This window comes from Lineus longissimus, chromosome 8, assembly GCF_910592395.1.
Source record: "Lineus longissimus chromosome 8, tnLinLong1.2, whole genome shotgun sequence".
Lineage (NCBI taxonomy): Eukaryota > Metazoa > Nemertea > Pilidiophora > Heteronemertea > Lineidae > Lineus > Lineus longissimus.
In genome coordinates this window covers 549,527-571,191 of record NC_088315.1, presented here as the reverse complement: position 1 = coordinate 571,191, position 21,665 = coordinate 549,527, and the positions used below count along the sequence as shown (strand labels likewise).

The window sequence follows — 21,665 nt, the reverse complement described above, 5'->3', positions numbered from 1 at the left end:
CTGCTCCACCGTGTTGACAACATGATGAGAGAGATGAGGAAGTCACAACCAGGCCGAATCAGTCCTGGCTGCTCCACCGTGTTGACAACATGATGAGAGTGATGAGACAGTCACAGCCAGGCCGCATCAATCTTCGCCGCACTGCCTAGTTGTTAATATGGTGAGAGAGATGAGAGACAGTCACAGCCAGGCCAAATTAGTCTTGGCTGCTCTGCCAAGTTGTCAACATGGTGAGAGAGATGAGGAAGTCACAGCCAGGCCGAATCAGTCCCATGGCTGCTCCACCGTGTTGACAACATGATGAGAGAGATGAGATAGTCACAGCCACAGTACTTCGATCGTTTCTCCTCCGCACGTGCTAGGACGTGTCTGTCGGAGCTGACAGCTATCTCGATGATTAGGACCTCCTTTTCCTTCTCATAGAAGACGAGCATGTCGGGGTGCCGGTGTTTTATAGCCGGGCCCGTGGGGACTCGCGAGTCCCAGAGCAATCTCAGCTTCTTTCCAGAGTACGAGTGGTCATTGGAACCGGTGTAATGTTTTTGAGTGTATCTGTTTTTGAGTGTTTCCCCTCATTGTTTGGGAACGCTCAAAAATAGATTGACAAATTTTTCTGTGTATCCCCCCCCCCCCCCCCCATTGAAAAGTCGTGGTCTCTCTAGCTGCCTATTGTTTGGAAACACTGACACATGGGAAACAACCACAGATGTTACACCGGCTTCTCAAGACCACATACCGATGGTATCCATCAATATGTGTCTCCTTGACTGATGTAAACAGTACCGGTACCATTATATAGAGGATGTAGGGGCATGCAATGGCTGTATGGGAGGATAGGTCATGCCCCAGACATCAACAATCGGTGATCCTCAATATTGGTCACCATGGCATGCATGCATGCATATCTTAGAATATATTAACTATGTTGCATATACATGGCTGTATAGCAAAATAGTCAAAATTAGCAAAGATATGCACATGTCACTGTGCTACGAGTATTTGGTCAGCAGGCGTTCGTCTATTACGCGATCACGAGCACTTCAAAACGTTGAGCAGATAAACGAAAGTTTGATACCTAACTAATTTCTGAAAGATCAATATTTTGGTTTTGCTAATGTGCCTTCACTAATATGTTCTTTCGTTTTCATCTCAAGAAATATCAACCTGAAAGTGATCTTGATTTTATCGATAGATACCTATTACACCAATCAATATTCTTATGTAAGAGTTTTTTAAATATATTTGTCATAACAATTTTACAATACCCAAAATATGGGTCATACCAGCAGACCACAGGCCTAGTCTACATATAGGCCCCTACTATAAATCAGATACTTGGTCGTGGTCAATTGGACAGATTACCACTCGGAAGAGATTGTCCCCATGTTTATTAGAAATGTCTTTAGGACCGACTGACTGATGAGACTGCCCATATGATTATTGGAGATGTCTCTTGGACAAATTTCTCTTCGAGTAATTTCTAATTGAGGAGCCAGCACAATTAAATACTCCATTGGCATGTGTGATGTTATCATCAGTATCTTTGTCACAATTCTGTATCCACTTTCATCTCGGTTGTGTTGGCATTTGTTTCAGGTATCGCACATTCCCAGAAACCCAATGTTCTGTTGATTGTTGTGGATGATTTGAGACCAGCCACGGCTAAAAATCAAACGAGGACTGACAACGAATTTGAGGGCTTCTTTCCAAAATTACACTGCAGATAAATTGATCAAGTAAAGTATTTTTATGTAGATATTGACGTCATTTTGGTGGCACGTTTAAGATGACTGTGGTCCCAAGTAGTACTCAAGTTGTACTTAAAGAGTTGTCAGGTAGATATTGTGTACTGCCAGTCTCGTGAGATCAGATAACCAGCTGGCAGAGGTTGGTTGTTCCATTGTCCGTCCCCGCCCCCCCCCCCCCCCCCACTCCCCTTATTTAGGGGGTACATAGGCTTGTTCCCAAGTTTTAAAATCACCCCCTAATGGAAGGAAACAGCATTTTTTTGTACCCCCTGTTTGCGGGCTTTTGTGAGGAAATTGACCCCCTATTTGAAGGAAGGATTTGATCTCACCCCCCTAATTGAAGGGAGTCTTGGATCCCTACCCCGAGGATTGTGTTTGATACCTTGGTGATAGCAGGCTGTGTTTCCTCTTCATCATCATCAAGGGCTTCCTGAGCAACATGTCTAAGGTGGGTCTGCACTTCTGGAGCAGCAAAGTTCACATCCCCATCAGGATCTTCATGGAAATGCATAACGTGTTCCTGAACATCATCTCCTTGCTGCTGAGGATCCTCAGAAGACCCAGGGAAGGAAAACACGAGAAAATATACCCCTATTTTCAGTTTTTGAAGGGAAAATAGCAGTAATAACACCCCTATTTTATTGATTTTTCGGGGATTTTTCCCCGAAACAAGAGTGAAAATTAACCCCCTTTTCCCGAAAAATCGGGAACGCGCCTGCGGCCCCCTTGACTATGGAGGTGGGGGGGGGGGGGGGGCGGGTGTCCGTCCTTGTGAGATGATTACCACGGTACAACCAAATCAGTTGTCTTGTACAGCTAAATGACCATTTGAAGTTGTGTCAATGACTTCCCAACCTGACCAGATAACCAGCTGGCAGATGTTGGTTGTTCCATTTTCCGTCCTTGTGAGATGATTACCACACGGTACAAAAAATCAGTTGTCTTGTATCACAGTGTAATGTTGTCTTGTACAGCTAAAGGACCCTTCGAGCTAAAGGACCCTTTGAAGGTTGTGTCAATGTCTTCCCAAACTGACCAGATAACCAGCTGGAAGAGGTTGGTTGTTACGTCGGCTGTCCTGTCGTCTCCAAAGTTTATTAGTGGTAACCTTGGTATAATTTTTATGTTGTGTCAAGGTCTTCCCATTCTGACCAGATAACCAGCTGGAAGAGGGTAGTTGTTGCAGAGTTTTTAGGTTGTGCCAAGGCCTTCACAATCTGAATAGATAAGCAGCTGGCAGAGCTTGATTGTTTCGACATCCCACAGATAGAAAGATGTTGGGATTTCACTAATCGTAATTGCAGTTGCCATTACCATGACAGAAGACGGACGAAATAGTGCGATGGCCTTCATGATTTTGCTTGGGTTGGGGAGTTCCTTGGCTGATAAGGACAGGCACACATTGGGTCAGGTCAAGTCTTTGGGTTGAGAATATATACTGGAGTCCGTGAGCGCTGACAGTCTAGTGGCGGTGTAGATACGATCGAGAGGGCGGAAGGGGTTCCGCCGACGGGGCTCGCATGCCTAATTGGTCGTATCCCCGAAACCTTTAAAGAACTGTAAATATCGTGGCATATCGGATGCGAATCCGATGACGGTAAATGCTGCTATTTGTGCAGTCAGAGTTGGTTTCTCTGGCAGAACATTTATGATGGACTTTTAGCCATTATGATATGTTCAGCGACGTGGATTTGGGGATCAAATTAACCCGCTAAGCCCAGAAACGTTGCGGACACGTAAAATGTCGACCCCAAAAACTTCTGACCCCCACCCTGAAACTATCATGATCCTGAGTCTCATGCGTTGTGCGTGAGTGATTTAGCGACCTCAAAACATTGCGGGTCAAGATGGGTTCGAGTGAGATGTAATGGCAGTTGAAATGTATGGATGTTTGGTTGCCTACTGGCATCATGATACAGGACACGGATATCAGATTCTGATATTTTACTGTTTATGAATAAGATCGAGAGCAAGTTGAGCTGTTTTATGCTGACGAATATGAATCGACCTTAAGGGAGAAAAGTGCGGGAAAGACAACGCGGACTGTAAAGACGCAAAAAAGGTATCTTCGCCCGCACTTCTGGCTACGGACCGTTTCGTCCACAAGCAAGATTCGCCATTCCCACTCCGACAAAGTTACACTTCTTTGTTTCTCCACAAAAAACTAAACCAGCAGACAATAGCTTTACAGTGCATTTCTATGTTTACAAACGTATACTTTACCAGCTTATTGTATTCAATTTTTAATTATTGCCCCACTTGACAAATAAGCGTCTTAATTATGCCGTTGGCATTATTTGAATTAAAAGGTCATCTTACCGAATACAATACCACCGACATATTTATCAGTGTTGTAACGGCGATGTTGTTGTTTGTTTAGAAAATGCCACCGAGGTCACGTGCAACAAGACCAGGCTCATCCAAAAACTGGAGCTGTCCTGCGGATATCTGTTTTTCAAAAAAATGCAGTGCTCAGAAGTTACCGGGAGGGTTGTTGGAAATGAGCTCCATCAAAGGTCAAGATAAATACTATAGTTTGACGCACGACTTCCAAACCGAAAATAGAATGTGTGACGAAGAGTGCAGATGCAGAAGTCACTTTTCTACTGTACAGCAAACGCAACTTTTGTGCTGTGACACCCTAAGGGCCAAATTCATAAAGGGCGTTTCAGGGTTAGACGCGTGTAACTTCTCTCTAATCAGTTTCAAGGCCTATTCATATTCTGTGAGGATTTACACGAAGGACCTGAATCTGTCTATTCAGTAGTTAACTTCTCTCTAATCAGTTTCAAGGCCTATTCATATTATGTGAGGATTTACACGAAGGACCTAAATCTAACTCTTCTGCAGTTAAACGCTGTTTTAAGCTAAACGCCCTTTATGAATTTGGCCCGAACCGCGCCGTGCAACCCAAAAAGAAAGATCTCTGAGCATCTGCCCGTGTCAATTTTGGATGCAGAGAAGAAGTACAATTAATAGTCTGTCATTTCCCTGGCAGCGAACTCCGCATAACCATCCTTAGTTCCTACTATTAATACCTGGTTTTGCTCACCCTGGATACGGCCCGCACCCTCTCATCCTACTACTCCCACGCGATGGACGGTATAAAAGCTCGGCTAAATGATCATATTTCGATCATTTGTTCGGCGGGACGAAACTTTCTGTTGAATGAATATAACATGAAGGTAGGTTTAGTATTATCATGATTATTTCTCTTTGTACATTCGTAACTTATATAATTTAACCGATTTACTTCTCAAATCGATTGCTAGATCTGTGCCGTTCGTTTTTAGCATTGTCTTTATTGCGAGTTGTGTTTGAGCATTCAAGACTTCGAAGCCGCTTGCAAAGAATCATAACACATGTAGAGAATTTCAAGAAGATTCGGCCTAAGTTTTAATAGTCATTCTGAATCCATTTTTATTGAAAGAACTCTTTGTGAAGATACTAATATCAGTCCTGTAAGGATATGGTCGAGATAAGTGAACATTTTGTCAATTCTAATGTTTATTCCTCTGTTTGGACTTCCATCTCGTACTATTGGCCGGTCAAACAGTGCGTTATGCAATTATTGCTGTTTGGGCGCTCATTTAGGTCGTACGCAACAAGGGGGAGGCACTGGTAACTTCTAGGTTTATTTTGCGTGTTAGTGCTTTGTAAGGCATGACAAATACAAAGTTTGTAACACAATCATAAGTTCGCGCCAATTGCATAACGGAATAGTTCATTTTGGAGACGAATGTTGATTTTCTATTACCAGTTCGAAAAAAATTCGGTAATTGTGAACCAGTCGCCCTTTTACAATCAGTTTAGTGCAGAAGTTAAACTCTCCCTGAATTGTGCCTTTCAATGGGTGATATGAATAAAGACGAGCAAATGCTTTTTCTAAAACTCCGCGTACATTTACACTAGGCCTTTTTGTACAAAATTGAAGTAAAAGCATTCGCTAGTCTTTATTCATATCACCCAATGAATAGGAAATTCTGCACAAGTCGAACTGCTGATTTTAATTTCAGAGTGTAATTGGCATTAGTGATATTTATCCATATTCTCAATGCCAGACGATACAAAAAGAAGAACATTTTGTAATCGGTGTTTGCCTATAGCAGATGACTTTTTCCTCTGGATCATTACAGATAATGGAGTTGACATTAAAGATCCCCCTTCTCCTCGGTTTTTTTCTCATACTCACACTCCCAGACGACATAAAAGGAAGAGCACTGGAAATGAAAGATGTTGTAAGAAATGGAAAAGCGCCGGGAGACGAGCTTGCAGGCATGTCTCGAGTCAGACAAGGCAAAGCTGTTGATGGAGTTGATTTAAACGAAGCGATAGTGAACACAATACCAGAAGATAAACGATCTTTAATGCTGAGAGGAGTAAGTCATGAAATTTGAACCAATCGTTGTTTCGTCTCCTTTCCACTTCTGAATACTACTTCGAATTCGAGGCTGAAATGTACAGCTATCCTTTACACATTTGATGAAAATGCTCAAAATGCTTTGAAAATTTTTCAAAATTTTTAACTGACTGAAAGTTGAAAAAAAGTTTGTAAGTACAAATTTGTTTTTCACTAGTTTTTTTGTTTCTGCTCAAAATGAACCACCATCATCAGTCTAGAATCAGAAATCACTGAGACAATTGCAATGCATTATGAATGGAGCTAATATTTTGCATTCTTTTTCAGCCTTCGTGTTATGGCCTTGGCCTCAGATGCAACCCACGTCAGCAAAGTTCGTGTTCCGGCGTTTGCCGTCCCGGAAGGACGAAAAAGGCGTGCAGACGACTTCCGGAACGTGGCTTCCTGTGTATTCAAGTGAAACTTCATGCAGCCGGGTGATTCGAATCGATTTTTTTCTCCCGGTGTGAAAACAGAAAAGCAAATTGGTGCATAAGACTTAAAACTCTCGATCAGTCCAGCTCTGTTCATAGTATATATGTAGTATATATCAGTAGTCTACATGAAATCAGGCAGACGGATGTCGGCAGTTTTCAATATGTTTCGTGCTAGCACCACCAAGTCCAGACGGATGGCGCTGTCGGTAGAAATTTGTCAATTCTGAGTGCAAGAAAATTTCACTATGTAGGCTACGTTAAAAGTAAGCTGTCAACAACAATGAGGAATATGCGATTATACGTTTTGGCCCAAAAAAATGAAATAGTCAATGAAATTCATGTTCCTATTGTGTCCTAACTGGTATTTTTCTTTCCGTTTACTGTACATACCTGAAAAGGTGTTGCTAACCCCCCCCCCCCCCCCGAGCCAAAGCTTAATTTTTCTTGTACATGCCGCACCGGTATTTACCGGGTAAAGATCTATCCCACATGACTGTGAACGTCTGCACCGCACTGTCAACCTTCAAGGTCAAGGTCAAAATGCCCTTCTTGTAGTCGAAGCTGAGGCTGAAGAACAACCACGTGTTCAGCGGCGCGTCAATAGCCTTGTTGTAACCTGCGGCGCAAAAAGAAACTACATGTACATGTGAAATTGCATTGTAATGACCAGACCGTTGGTGAAAGGCAGATAACAATATTGTTGCTCAAAACATGTTTAAAAATGGAGAGCGTCTCATTAACAGCCCAGTCCCAAAACGAGCAGGAAGCTTCGGTTCCATTCACAATGAATGGAGTTTCAAGAACACCAACACCAACACCAACACTAACTCTTACGAGAATAAAAAGCAACCAAAAGGAAATGTCATGCATCCCGCAATCGAATTTCTGTCCCCTTCAAATGCGGACTGGTGTTTGTCTGCTCTTATATGACCCTGACGTGGAACGGGCAAGTTTATGCTTATTCGCCCCAGACACGTGCGTAGGTCCAATTACTAGCATTTCCTTGGGTCACGTCGAGGATTAAATGTCTCTAATATCTTCATCTGCTGTTTTACATCTTTTGAATATTATGGATATTGTGCTCTAATCCTTAGCATTTCTTGAAAGGAATTCGTCTTAACAGCCCCTCGCAGGTCTGTTGATCAATATTCCGCATGCAAGGCAACTTGCTTGGACGGAGATAGTCACAATCATGGAGAGGAGAGATGTGCAAGTCACAACAGCTCTAGAGACAGTCACACCCCAGGAGGAGCCAACACAAATCTCAACCTACCTCAACCTTTAGATACAGACAAAGAGACCTTCATTGAAATGCATATTATTTTATTTGTCTGATATATAAAGTTATACAGTATTAGAAAACCAGAAAATAGTTGTGGAAGTTGGATGGAGTCAAAGGGCAGCGGCTGTACTGGCAAAACGGCCAAATATTAGAATATCATTGATTTACTTTATGGCAGTCGATGGCAATTCCATCCCTTCACTGCATCTTAGGACATGCTACATGCTGAAGATTGATTTTCATCAAGCTCAGTTTCATGTGAATTTTGACGCCAATACGTACGTTCATCTTAAAGCCAAGCAGTGTGGCTATCAACAACGTTTGACTTAATCAACTGATTTCATACAGTTTCTCAAGCTCCTCTATTCTTTTCGCCTGAGTGTCTAACTGATCTTTCTCAACTATGCCCCGTAATTTTTCAAACATTTTCTTACATGATGCCTTCTCATCTTTGCTGAGAAAATCTAAAGACAATCCAAATCGCTCCGCCTTGGTCAAAGTCTCTAATAATTCGAGACAAAACTGCACATCAGTTTTTTCATATTTATGAAATAGATCGAAGATATCTCCAAGTATCTCAATCCCAGTCTTGAATATTTTCCGTAAGTTCTCACATCCTAATTTCGATAAAAGGCTGTATCTCTCCTCCGCTGTTTTGCAGTATCTTCCCCAGTCTCTCATCAACTCCTGATTCGTCTTGGGAAGGTGTGAGTCCTAAATAAATAAGGAGGAGGAATCATCTCATTTTGATATTGATTATGCTGAGATCAGGCTCACAGAGGCCATGAAGTATCCAGTTTCAACTTGGTTCCCTCCAGGGAAGATGAGGGTATAGCCTGATAGCGCCATTGTTCAGGAATACTAAATTTCACATCTCTAAATCACAAACGCTATACTAGTAATTCTGTACTGCCTGTCCTGGTTGTCATATGGTCTTACTTGATAAGCATCATCGGAGGAAAGTGTTCCATGTCATGTAAGTCACCAAATGATATTGACAGGCAGTCACTGACTTTCTGTTCTAACATTTCATTTTCTAATTACCTGCTTAATGAGTGCAGCATCCTTCCCACTATCACTCCCCAGCCTTTTGGCTGCCGCAATATTCCATGGCTGATTGAAGTGTTCTTGGATCTTGTCTCCCTTATCAAGTGGTTTGATGTGAGATGCCAAAACTATATCTCTGAAAGAAGTTATGGAAAAAACAAGTTAATTCTGGAACATCAAGCAGTTTGTTATTTCAGTCAAGTTATAAGTCTTGGGAATTGGTACAGTAATGTTTTGACCGAGGTCAATTCTGTACAGTGTAGGTAGGCCCTAGGCCTTTAACCTTAGCTGTTGTTGACCCAATTCTGTTTTGAGATTTTGGAATAGATTTTGAATATCATTATGAATTTCAAATCAGTGCTTTAGGCCTTCTCTCAAGATATGATACTACTACTACACAAGACAACGTTGACTTCAACATGTCTGGTTACTTTTTGTCTTACTCTTGTACCGGGTCCACCTAATGTGCGTCCGAAACTCTGTTTGCGCGTCCGGAGCGCGTCCGGAAGAGAAAGTGCGCGTCCGGAACAATTTCCTATGTAAATATGAACCTATTGTTGCATTAGATGGCTTAAATAGCATTTTAATTCCATGTAGAGAAAATAAAATTGAAAAAAATCTTTTTGGTGACTTGTATTTTACAATTTTCAGCGAGGTGGTTAATTACTAATGCCATACTCATATCCCAACTTCCTTACGCGCCTTCTCCTGTTGTGGTCGTCTAAGTCGGTATGAGTTTGTCTTTGCGTGCCGTGGGATAAGGGGCAATAGCAATTATTGTGAAGCCAATTTGCGCTTTTAGGGGGGAGGGGAGGGGATCGAGGGGGGCGGGGGAAGGGGGTCAACAAAATTCATTCCATGTGCTGAGACACCAGATACCAGTCTAATCCATTACAACACGGCTACTATCGAAATTCTGCAACTGCAACAACAATTGGTTGAGGAGAAACGTCAGTAAACTGGGATTTGATGGCTGTGTAACACCCAAATCACCCCGCTGAAAATTGTAAAATACAAAGTCACCAAGGAGATTTTTTCCAATTTTATTTTCTCTACATGGAATTAAAATGCTATTTAAGCCATCTAATGCAACATTAGGTTCATATTTACATAGGAAATTGTTCCGGACGCGCACTTTCTCTTCCGGACGCGCTCCGGACGCACAAATTGTTCCGGACGCGCATTAGGTAGACCGCTCTTGTACCTGAATTCCTCATAGGAGCCAACCTTCTGATCGAGAGCTCGAAATTTTGCATCATTTTCCCTCCAATATTTGGAATCAGCTTCAACTGCAGCATTCAGTTCGAGTTCTAGCTTGTCAAAGTCAATCCTGTCCTCGTCTTTTGATGCCATTTTTGTCGATTTGTTACAGAAAAATGTAAAGCTTTCTGTCACTAACCACCATATTGGAATGAGCGCCACCTTTCATCAGGATAACTCATTGCCGAGAGGCACTGGAGAGTGGACTCTTTTACCTCCATTCACGAGAGAGGCTAGATCATCAACGATCCGAGTCGATGTATTGCGCATGTGCTGAATTAAAACCATGTCATTGTTTACGATCGATTGCGCATGCGTTGAATTTGATGATCCGGCCTCTCCCATGATTTCCCGCGAATTACGTAACGCTTCTGATCGGGTGTGTTTAGAACGATCAAATTGTTGACTGAAACGGCGCTCATTCTCTAATGCAGCGATAGATAGCCTTTACAACAAGATTATTGATCATATCAATCATTTTATATTAAGTTCATCCGATTACTTTCACGAATGAAATTTGTCTTTATATTATGTTGCGAAGCGATTGTAAACGAGTAATGTAATACAATTTCAGCCAAGGGCAAGGCGCGTCAAAACTCTCACCTCGGTTTCAGCCCAAGGTTTCAGCCAATCAGGTGCATCAGATTCCTAGTCTAGCAGACGACGTTTTTTGCGTCTTCAACACACACAGTGCATCGAGCACGCAGAACGTGTCAGCTGTCACATTTCTCTTTCTTCGATTTTCCGAAAAGATTTCCCGTATTTTATTCACCCACTTGTGAAATGGAAGGCATGGAAGGTGGAGATACCCTTGACCGCAAACAAGCTGACACTGAAGATGTCAAAAGTGAAGCAAACTGTACTAATAATGATCAGAAAACGGAAAAAGGGGCTTGGCACCACTGTAAAAACATGAAAAAAGAAACTGTTAATGGCAATGACATGGGTGTAGGAATTTTTGTGGAAATAAAAGTTGAAGAAAGGCCTATCCTTTGCCAAGACGACGGTGGCGGTGACAGCAGTCCTGATAGTGATATGGCCCCTGCGAGTACTGATGGCATGCCTACTGATGATCATGATGATGGTTGTGAATGCGATGGGGATGTTGAAATGATGAACTTTGAAGAGTGTCCTCAACTTTCCCACCCCTACCAAAAAGACAATCAAAACAGCCCCAATTCTTATTCAGAAGCAGACATGAGAGTTGTAAGCGAGGTTGAGTGTTATGCTGAATCTGATACCGGAACTAGAAGAATGATTTATGTTGATGAGGCAGCAGCCTCTCCTGACTTGCCAGTTACTCCTGCTGACTTCACAACAGGCCTGTCATGTAATGATGCTGGTAAGCCAAGAGATGCCACTGGTTCTGGGAGTGAGGAGGATGTCATGGCCGAGTCCCCAAAGCCAGGGAATGACATTGAGAAGACCGCTCATTTCGACCAAGACGGTGTGGTCCTCAATGATGCGACCAAAGAAACAGTGGCAATACCCCAAGAAAGGAATGCTGTCTACAGCCTGACAGAATCAAACATTGTGAGCATTCCATTTGGATTGCCTATAAGAGTTTCAGAGTTGGTTGTGACAAGTCTCAACTTCCCAGCTGAAGGTTTAGCTGCGAGTGATGACAGATTAGACCTTGAACCTGAGGACAGTGAGGTAGGGCCAAGAGGTGCTAAGGTTCCACGGTTACAAACCAGTCATGACAACCTGGATGACAATATTGGGATGAAGACGTCTTCTCTCCCAAGCGCGATTGACATGGCACAATCTTGCTCGGAAAAAGTCACATCCAGCAGTCCTGTCATATCAGACATGGAAATCAAAAAGAACCTGATGACTGTCCTGAGCCCAAGTCAGTCCCCCAGTATTGGGTCGTTATCCACTCAGATATCCCCTTCCACCTGTAGCCTGGATTGCAGCAGAGATTCGATGGAAGACACTGAATGTGAAGATATCTTGTGTTACCCAACATTTGAGGAACTGCAGCAGAGCTATAATCTTGATTCGTCTGAGGCAATCACAGTGTTGAGTGAAGCAATCCTGAAGAATGCTGTCCTCAGCCAACAGGTGGTGGAGAAAGATGAGAACCAAGACATACAGCCAGGGCTTCCTTTGAAAATAATGTAAGAAAAAAAACCCTTCTTCTCCATGCAAATTTACCTGTGGTGTAAGAAAATGTACCTTCTGTTTCTACTTCCTTTTCCTTCAATTAAATGGGTCTTATGAGGACAAAGTCACATCCAGAAATCCTGGGGAAGACCACTTTAAACTTCACACAGACACTGCTGTGTGTATGATTCGATAGGGTGGCAATATCGTCACTGAATATATTCCATTCTTTCAGTAACTGTCAGGTACAGCGTGGTAATCCAGCTTTCACCACGCCTCATCGACCTTGGTCTACAAACATGGCACCCCCTCAAAACATCACGCAACAACCTAGCGGGGGGCCACCAAGACAAGTACACTTTGTGAATCTTCCAAGGAGGACAGTCGGAGGGAATGTTGTGCTACCAGCCAAAGGGACACCTCATCCAGCTCAAGGAGTCTACATGCCAGGACAGGGTCCATGCCATCATTTGGGTTTCCCTGAATTCAGACACCGGACCCCTACTGGCTACATCATCAGACAGGCTGCACCTAATCAGGTACCACAGTGGTGAATTGCATTTAATTTGTGTTTTTATGTGTTTGGCTAAAAAAATTATGTACCTGTATTATTATACTTCAACCTATATCACCAGATAAGATGCTATGATAGGAACAGCTCTGACCCATCCTTTTGGTAACCATTCTGAACCTTCTTCTTGAGCCAAGACTTTTCTTGCCAAGCACCTACCTTTATATCCTTGGATTGTCTCATTAGATTAGTCTTCTGAGAGCAAAGCCAAACTTAGCAACTTTAATTTCCCCTCTTTTCTTTCAGAAAACATTGGGTGTCTCCCCTCATGCCAGCCCAGCCAACATCTCCCTGAACAGCAGTGGTGAGGAGAATTCAAACACCAGCCCAGAGGAAGGCACCCCGCCACCCCATGTCCCGTACAACACGCCACAGTCAGGAATTGTCAACAACCCACGTTTTCCTCTCTGCAACCGACTCATCAAAGATTCCAACATCTTGGCACAGTTGGAAGCTACAGTCAAAAACAGGGTCCAGAGTTCGCCCAAGAATCTTGAAGGCTTTGCTGAGTTCCGCTCCCCTTTTCCAGCAGAGGCTGTAGCAAGTGATGGCATTGTGCATACTGCACCTGACCAAGGCCTGTGTACAGAACAGGACTTGGCCTTCGGGAGAGATCATCATAATGCTAAAGAAAGGAGAAGAAGGTGAGACGAAACATGGTTAGGTTCTCTCTCTGACAGTCCTACTGAGACAGGTCTGACATGAGACGTCCATCTGATCAGATTCAAACACCCTCCAGGGCGGGGAGCAATAAAACACCATGGTATTACTGCCTACGTGATTGTCTCTAGTATGAAAAGAAGATGAAGACGCCTTCCAAACGATCAACCTCCGAGTTCTGTCCTATCTCCTGCTTCAAATGACACACTTGTAACTTTCACAACCTGCGAAGATTTGGAGTGTTGAAGAGAGAACATGTTTTTTTCAGACTCCGAATCAAGGACGCCAGCAATAAGTTAAAGAAGATTGTGCCAGGACTAACCAGCAAGACGGACAAGGCCACCGTCTTTGAGTATGCAGTCGAGTACATCCTTTACATGAAACAAATTGTCGGCTCAAAATATGATAGGGTAGGTTCAAATGATTTCCTTGTTTTGGAACTGTCTGCCAGTAGTCTTGCGACACTGTCACAATCTGGACCATAACAGCAGGATGCTGTCACATCCTGTCTCAAAATATTCAACTCCATACACATTGTCGCAACTTGTGATTCAAATTGCTGCCGTATCCAGACACCTGAGATATTGTCACAACCAGCCTCGTGGCCTGCAGGAAACATGGTTGTTTATGGTATGGTGCATTGGGATACAGTATAGTGATGCTGGGCTCTTATTTGAAGTTCCACCTGGGCTCAACTCCTTTCTTGCCCGATCTCTTAGGTCTCTCCTCCATGCATATTCATAATGATAAGTTGCAAGTGGCCACCCTTTCAAATTTAGTACCATGCAGTCAGTACATAACAATAGTCATGAAAGTGGAGAGAACCCAGAGACATTGTCACAATCTGATTTCTTAGATCAGTGCTTGTCTTGTTTTCCAGCAATTCATTACACAGTGCAGTCCATACTGACCAGAGGGTGGCAGAAATGAGCTGGAGAGAATAGAATAGAGACAGTATTTTAGAATATGACAACCTCGGACAAATGGAATCCACGGGATGTCTATAGAGGTTTGGCCTAGTCAGAGAATCTGTCCTTGCACAAACACGTTTTGGACAAAAATGGTATACATGTAAGAATTTAGTTCCAATTTCATTGTTGTGACACAGACAATGAAGGACAAAGAACATGAAGTATCTCGTTCAAAGAATGATCAAATGTATGCCAAGGTGTAACCAATGGTGACCTGAAAATGGGATGTCAACTGTGTTTGTAAAGAAGACATATTATTTGGACTCTGGCTTCTCCACTTCTAGAAATAGTATTGTAGCAGCTATAGCAGCTTGGTGCTGAGCAGATGTATGATGGTCTCAAGCAATCTCAACCTGGCTGTCTTTGATTCTGGTGGCATCCAGTCCCTCAACCAGCTTTTCATGTCGTGAAATATCATCTTCGTTTTGTAATGTAAGGTGCAAGCATGTTAATACCGAGGAGTTTGGTGTCTGCAGGTTTGCTTCAGTCAAGACACTGTATAGTGACACATGAAGAACACTGAGCATGCTTTGTTACAACAAGAGAATGTCCAAATCATTTCCTGTTTGTGCATGTACATAATTGAATATACTTATTTTAGGACGTTGCACCTGTTCTCAGTTCATCCTTCTTGTGGCCATTCAGAGCAGATGTCTCTAGGCTATGGTTACACAGCAGATGTCTCTAGGCTATGGTTACACAGCAGATGTCTCTAGGCTATGGTTACAAAGAGAGAAGAGACACCCATGCACACCCAAGATCAAAATAAGAGTCCTGAGTTCTCCCTTGAGGAGATTGTCTCCAGGAAGGCTTCCTACTTGGTGGAGACTGTCTCCATATATGTATTTCAGAGATGGTTGTCTCCAGGAAGGAATCCTACTTGGGGGAGACTGTCCTCATGTATGTCATTCAGAGATGGTTGTCTCCAGGAAGGCTTCCTACTTGGTGGAGACTGTCCTCATGTATGTCTTTCAGAGATGGTTGTCTCCAGGAAGGAATCCTACTTCAAGGAGACTGTCCTCATGTATGTCATTCAGAGATGGTTGTCTCCAGGAGGGAATCCTACTTCAAGGAGACTGTCCTCATGTATGTCATTCAGAGATGGTTGTCTCCAGGAAGGCTTCCTACTTGGTGGAGACTGTCCTCATGTATGTCATTCAGAGATGGTTGTCTCCAGGAAGGCTTCCTACTTGGTGGAGACTGTCCTCATGTATGTCTTCCAGAGATGGTTGTCTCCAGGAAGGAATCCTACTTCAAGGAGACTGTCCTCATGTATGTCTTTCAGAGATGGTTGTCTCCAGGAAGGAATCCTACTTCAAGGAGACTGTCCTCATGTATGTCATTCAGAGATGGTTGTCTCCAGGAAGGCTTCCTACTTGGTGGAGACTGTCCTCATGTATGTCTTCCAGAGATGGTTGTCTCCAGGAAGGAATCCTACTTCAAGGAGACTGTCCTCATGTATGTCTTCCAGAGATGGTTGTCTCCAGGAAGGAATCCTACTTCAAGGAGACTGTCCTCATGTATGTCTTCCAGAGATGGTTGTCTCCAGGAAGGAATCCTACTTCAAGGAGACTGTCCTCATGTATGTCTTTCAGAGATGGTTGTCTCCAGGAAGGAATCCTACTTCAAGGAGACTGTCCTCATGTATGTCATTCAGAGATGGTTGTCTCCAGGAAGGAATCCTACTTCAAGGAGACTGTCCTCATGTATGTCTTTCAGAGATGGTTGTCTCCAGGAAGGAATCCTACTTCGAGGAGACTGTCCTCATGTATGTCTTTCAGAGATGGTTGTCTCCAGGAAGGAATCCTACTTCGAGGAGACTGTCCTCATGTATGTCTTTCAGAGATGGTTGTCTCCAGGAAGGAATCCTACTTCGAGGAGACTGTCCTCATGTATGTCTTTCAGAGATGGTTGTCTCCAGGAAGGAATCCTACTTGGGGGAGACTGTCCTCATGTATGTCATTCAGAGATGGTTGTCTCCAGGAAGGAATCCTACTTCGAGGAGACTGTCCTCATGTATGTCTTTCAGAGATGGTTGTCTCCAGGAAGGCTTCCTACTTGGGGGAGACTGTCCTCATGTATGTCATTCAGAGATGGTTGTCTCCAGGAAGGAATCCTACTTCAAGGAGACTGTCCTCATGTATGTCATTCAGAGATGGTTGTCTCCAGGAAGGAATCCTACTTCAAGGAGACTGTCCTCATGTATGTCATTCAGAGATGGTTGTCTCCAGGAAGGAATCCTACTTCAAGGAGACTGTCCTCATGTATGTCTTTCAGAGATGGTTGTCTCCAGGAAGGAATCCTACTTCAAGGAGACTGTCCTCATGTATGTCATTCAGAGATGGTTGTCTCCAGGAAGGCTTCCTACTTGGGGGAGACTGTCCTCATGTATGTCATTCAGAGATGGTTGTCTCCAGGAAGGAATCCTACTTCAAGGAGACTGTCCTCATGTATGTCTTCCAGAGATGGTTGTCTCCAGGAAGGAATCCTACTTCAAGGAGACTGTCCTCATGTATGTCTTCCAGAGATGGTTGTCTCCAGGAAGGAATCCTACTTCGAGGAGACTGTCCTCATGTATGTCTTTCAGAGATGGTTGTCTCCAGGAAGGAATCCTACTTCAAGGAGACTGTCCTCATGTATGTCTTCCAGAGATGGTTGTCTCCAGGAAGGCTTCCTACTTGGGGGAGACTGTCCTCATGTATGTCTTTCAGAGATGGTTGTCTCCAGGAAGGAATCCTACTTCAAGGAGACTGTCCTCATGTATGTCTTCCAGAGATGGTTGTCTCCAGGAAGGCTTCCTACTTGGTGGAGACTGTCCTCATGTATGTCTTTCAGAGATGGTTGTCTCCAGGAAGGAATCCTACTTCAAGGAGACTGTCCTCATGTATGTCATTCAGAGATGGTTGTCTCCAGGAGGGAATCCTACTTCAAGGAGACTGTCCTCATGTATGTCATTCAGAGATGGTTGTCTCCAGGAGGGAATCCGACATGAAGGATATCGTCCTCGTGTCTTTCAGAGATTGTTGTCTCCAGGAGGGAAATCCGACTTGGAGGAGATCGTCCTGTCTTTCAGAGGAAGTGGCTGGACAATTCAGGCAGGTTGTGACCGATCAAGACAGCACTGACAGATCTCGTCCTCGGTGAGATTACTATGCAGTAGGAGATTTAGTGCCCGGACTGCCCTAGTCATTTGAAGGTGCAAGTTGTACTTCCAAAGTCCCCGCATACCCATAGTTAGTTGCAGGTGCAGCCCAAATTAAGTTTCTCCGCTAGATGGTGTAATAATAGATTTAGTCTTTAGATAGACAGAGACATTAGAAGATGGATCATGAGTGAGTTGTAATCCTGACAAGAACCAGCTGTCTACAGTCAAGACCATAAAAAAATGCAAGACACAGAGTGTCATCATGAATTTATTCATTTATATAACAATGTCTCTACCAAAACACAGCTATGACCTTCATGTACACAACATATTCATACCTGAAACAGCCCCTAAACTTTGAAAAATCACAAAAAAAACAGTCTCGATTCGACCTCTGTACAAAAATTGAAAATATCCTACAAATGGCATAATACAACATTTTATGTGCATGAAATATCTCGTGATTTACACACCAGGCATGTCCTCAAGACAGTCAAAACCTCCCTCAGCAAACACCTCTTTCAGAAGAGCACCCTCATAACATTGCACAAAAAAAGCTAATTTCTCCCTAAATCAGGACACCTAGGCCCAAATTCATAAAGGGCGTTTAATGGTTAGACGTGTGTAACTTCTCCCTAATTAGTTTCAGGGCCTATTCATATTCTGTGAAGATTTACATGATGGACCTGAATCTGTCTATTCAGTAGTTAAACGCTGTTTTAAGCTAAACGGCCTTCATGAATTTGGCCCCTAATGTCTAAAAATAAATTAGCATTTACACTCATTGAAGAAATACTGAACCACATCATTGTAGTCAACAAAAGAGATCATAGGAAACACTGGTCATTCATGGAAACAGAAGAAGATGACTTCCCCCTGCAGTCAAAATGCACGCATAAGGAGATGCCAGAAATACACTGTCTGGTCTAACATCTACGTATTACACCAAGATACCACCACTTTTTCATACAAGTCTGGCATAAAAAACAAAGTGAACTGCTTTCCTCTTGCATTGAAAAACCAATGTGTCCTTGATGATGTTGGTGGTATCAATGACTGTCACTCATTTTATACATCTAAGACATCAGATTTTAAACACCATTAGGCATCAAACACTTATTCATTAGTAAAAATCATCAGGAGACACTGATGATGTCTGCTACATGTATTAATTTACTGGTCATACCATGGTAAAATGGGTCATCAGAAACAATGCAATGTGGAAGGATTATTAGCTGAATCTCATTATAAATCAACTCATGTAAAAATACTGTACATGTAATACAATGTGTTCTACAGCATAAGCAATGGTGCATAGCATTTACAAGTAAGTTTGCAATTAAAAATCTGCCACAACCTTTTGCATGGCATGTGATTTTTGAATCATGATCCACTTCATGATGGAATTGTTCAGCTTATCTGGCATTTGAAACAATTATACAATAATCAAGGCGTATCTGGGTCACACACAACTAGAGACCAAAACAATTCTTCCTAGTTCTATGTTCCTGACTCATCATCATACTCTGCTATACATGTACAACTTGAGGGAGCTTGCATGCATGGCCTACACTGTCTTTTGAATGACAATCAACATGTCAAATATATATAGTCTATTTTGTATCACCTGGTATTAGTTTTCATTCGACAAGTACATGTTATTTCTTTGCATTGCCTGCCAGCTGATGAATATCCTTGTTCTCCAGAATCTGTATCGGTTGTGACGACTCGGCAACCACAGCATTCACCATCGCCTTAGCAACGGTGGTGGTTGGGACAGTCATCACGGTTGGAGCACATTTGGCAACAGGCTTCAGTAAGAAGTTGAATATCTTCTCGCCTGTTCTATGTTCCTCCCGATCACAGAGTAACAGTCTGAAAGAGTAGGAACATGATCAAGCTTACTTTTTGTGCCTCAGTTCGTGTCTTCAGTGTCTGGTTGTAAAGTGCAAACAGCAAGTTAAGGGGTTACATCCAAAGTATTCATAAGTGACAAAGTTACCAGGTAGCTACTCGTAATGGTACGGGCATCTTGGTTGTTGTACTAAACACTGGCCCAGCTTGGGGTGGGGTGCGAAGAAACAAGCTACTTACCCTGGCCGGTATATCGTTAAGCGTTTAAACATCATCTGAGATACGGTCTCTTCAGCCTCGCCCTAGAAACATGAAGTGAGAACAAGTCATCCCACCAGATTTTATGAAAGCTACAACTTTGTGCCTTGGAGGCACATGTTAACAATGTTGAAAGATGGTTTTTATGTTAAAGGGGGACTATTTGCATCAGCAGGAGAAGTATGTAACCTGACTTACCTTCACCATTTGATAAAGGAGGAAGCTATTCTTGTTAGCCCCCTGAGATGATAAAAGGTTGAAATGTTGGCATCCTCCCTGTTTCGCAAGTTCAGCAGTCTTCACTACATAGTCATAGTCCACTCGCTTGAAGCCCTCCTACGAATGGGGATGTTAATGCATCAACAGAATACAGTGGTAAAATGTCTTTATTGATAATGAAAAGGATATCACCTTATGCCCCCCCCCAAACCCAATCAGTTAATCATGTCTACCTGTAGATATTCTAATTATTATTCTTCATCGGCAGTTATGACAAACGACCTTCAAGTAAAGTAGTACTGTATTGGTAAAGGTAACTTACAACTCCAGCTTTGCCACGAGTTGTTCCAAGAGTAACAAAGCCCACATGGATATCTTTGAAAGCTTCACTATAATCACCAAGGTTCTCGAAGTCAACAATTCTTTGCTCCTGAAATAGAAAGCAAGCGCAGCTGGAGATGAAGGGCAAACAACAACTAACACTACTTTACTCCCAAAAAGTATGATACAACAAATGATAACCCTAATCATGTAACTTACTCTCCTTCACCACAGCACAGATCACATACACTTTGGAACCGCCTGAAGAAGATACCTTTGCCAGGGGGGGTTCGTTTTCCAAGGCAATACAAAGGCCACTAATGTTTGCCCATTTCCAATCAATGTCTTAACCTCCGTAATCACGAGTCGACACATCACTTTTCATGGAGAACTCACCACATCCTTGTAAATGTCTTCATTATATTTTACCTCCCTGCGTCCAATGAGAACCAGCTTTTTGAAGATATTCCTCTGGAGACATTCCCTAACGAGGACTTTGCCCGTTTCTCCAGTGTAGCCAACAATAAACGCAGACATGTTCTTCCCCTTGAAACTTTCAACGTTGTTCTCATCTGATGCGGCCGCCGCCATTCTGAAACAAAACATATACAAATGCATATGAAGATACGAAGCCGAAGATACACGATTAAAGTATCTATAGCTTCAGGAACATTACATAGATGGACGATTTTTTTGGGACACCCGATACCATGTTTTGTTGAAATTAATCCGATGACTGATGATAAGGCAATATGTTGGAGTGAAAATTACGCAATGCTTAGGCAATCAAAGAGAGTGACACCAAGTTATACTTACAGGAGATTAGTTTTTTCGTTAACAGAAGGAGTCAATTCAAGATATACAATAACAGATGCCAGAAGAACGGCCAATAAAGCGACAACAATTGAGAAAAACTGCAAAAAGTCCATTACTCTGTCGAGTGCCCTCTATGCTCGACTCTTGGAACCAATCAATCTCCCGGGCGCCGGTGTAACAGTAACAAATGCCCCCCTGGAAAAAGTGTCCGGCCCTATTGTATTCTGCAATATGGTACTATAGAGACCCTCACGGTCAATAGCTCAGAGATTGAAGCGCATAATAGAATATTTTGTTTCCCGGGCATTCTATCCTAGATCAAATTACAAGTTGTCATTCGGTAAAAGTAGCCTAAAAATGGACTTTGAAAGCAAGTTGGTCTGTTTTTTCTTATTTCTGAGAATTACAGACTTTTATTTCTTCAAAATCAAGGTACTGAAATTTATATTTTTCCAAAACATTTTTCTGAGCATATGCGGAATCTGTTTCTGGTCTAATATCACTTTTGATTTCATGAAAATCTCCACTAATAAAAAAGTGAGAGCCAAAAAACAAGGTCTGTAAAGTC

At 42.7% G+C, this 21,665-nt stretch overlaps 3 protein-coding genes across 3 annotated transcripts; 1 reads left to right on the top strand and 2 right to left on the bottom strand.

Moving 5' to 3' along the window:
- Nucleotides 1-7,910: 7,910 nt before the first annotated feature.
- LOC135492661 (coiled-coil domain-containing protein 103-like) lies at nt 7,911-10,651 on the bottom strand. Its single transcript, XM_064779233.1, has 3 exons — nt 10,118-10,651; nt 8,911-9,049; nt 7,911-8,580 (listed from the first exon to the last, which is right to left on the bottom strand). Exons 1-3 carry the CDS (start codon nt 10,264-10,266, stop codon nt 8,197-8,199), a joined length of 672 nt encoding a protein of 223 aa, XP_064635303.1. The 5' UTR covers nt 10,267-10,651; the 3' UTR covers nt 7,911-8,196.
- Nucleotides 10,652-10,956: 305 nt separating this feature from the next.
- Nucleotides 10,957-14,450, top strand: LOC135492472 (uncharacterized). Its single transcript, XM_064778978.1, has 5 exons — nt 10,957-12,296; nt 12,518-12,821; nt 13,100-13,497; nt 13,782-13,923; nt 14,394-14,450. Exons 1-5 carry the CDS (start codon nt 10,957-10,959, stop codon nt 14,421-14,423), a joined length of 2,214 nt encoding a protein of 737 aa, XP_064635048.1. The 3' UTR covers nt 14,424-14,450.
- A 3,434-nt stretch (nt 14,451-17,884) lies between these two features.
- Nucleotides 17,885-21,301, bottom strand: LOC135492660 (oxidoreductase HTATIP2-like). Its single transcript, XM_064779232.1, has 6 exons — nt 21,098-21,301; nt 20,678-20,873; nt 20,283-20,390; nt 19,940-20,077; nt 19,724-19,785; nt 17,885-19,504 (listed from the first exon to the last, which is right to left on the bottom strand). The coding sequence occupies exons 1-6, from the start codon at nt 21,208-21,210 to the stop codon at nt 19,288-19,290; spliced, it is 834 nt and encodes a 277-aa protein (XP_064635302.1). The 5' UTR covers nt 21,211-21,301; the 3' UTR covers nt 17,885-19,287.
- Nucleotides 21,302-21,665: the final 364 nt, after the last annotated feature.

Coding starts and splice junctions, on each gene's coding strand:
- LOC135492472 (XM_064778978.1), top strand. CDS start 10,957: ATGGAAGGCATGGAAGGTGGAGATACCCTTGACCGCAAACAAGCTGAC. Junction 12,822..13,099: donor GACAGGCTGCACCTAATCAG/GTACCACAGTGG, acceptor CTTTTCTTTCAG/AAAACATTGGGTGTCTCCCC. Junction 13,924..14,393: donor TCGGCTCAAAATATGATAGG/GTAGGTTCAAAT, acceptor CTTGTTTTCCAG/CAATTCATTACACAGTGCAG.
- LOC135492660 (XM_064779232.1), bottom strand. CDS start 21,210: ATGGACTTTTTGCAGTTTTTCTCAATTGTTGTCGCTTTATTGGCCGTT. Junction 20,391..20,677: donor AAGACATTTACAAGGATGTG/GTGAGTTCTCCA, acceptor TTTCTATTTCAG/GAGCAAAGAATTGTTGACTT. Junction 19,505..19,723: donor TTAACGATATACCGGCCAGG/GTAAGTAGCTTG, acceptor CTACTCTTTCAG/ACTGTTACTCTGTGATCGGG.
- LOC135492661 (XM_064779233.1), bottom strand. CDS start 10,266: ATGGCATCAAAAGACGAGGACAGGATTGACTTTGACAAGCTAGAACTC. Junction 9,050..10,117: donor GGCTCCTATGAGGAATTCAG/GTACAAGAGCGG, acceptor AACTTCTTTCAG/AGATATAGTTTTGGCATCTC. Junction 8,581..8,910: donor ATGCTGCACTCATTAAGCAG/GTAATTAGAAAA, acceptor TTATTTATTTAG/GACTCACACCTTCCCAAGAC.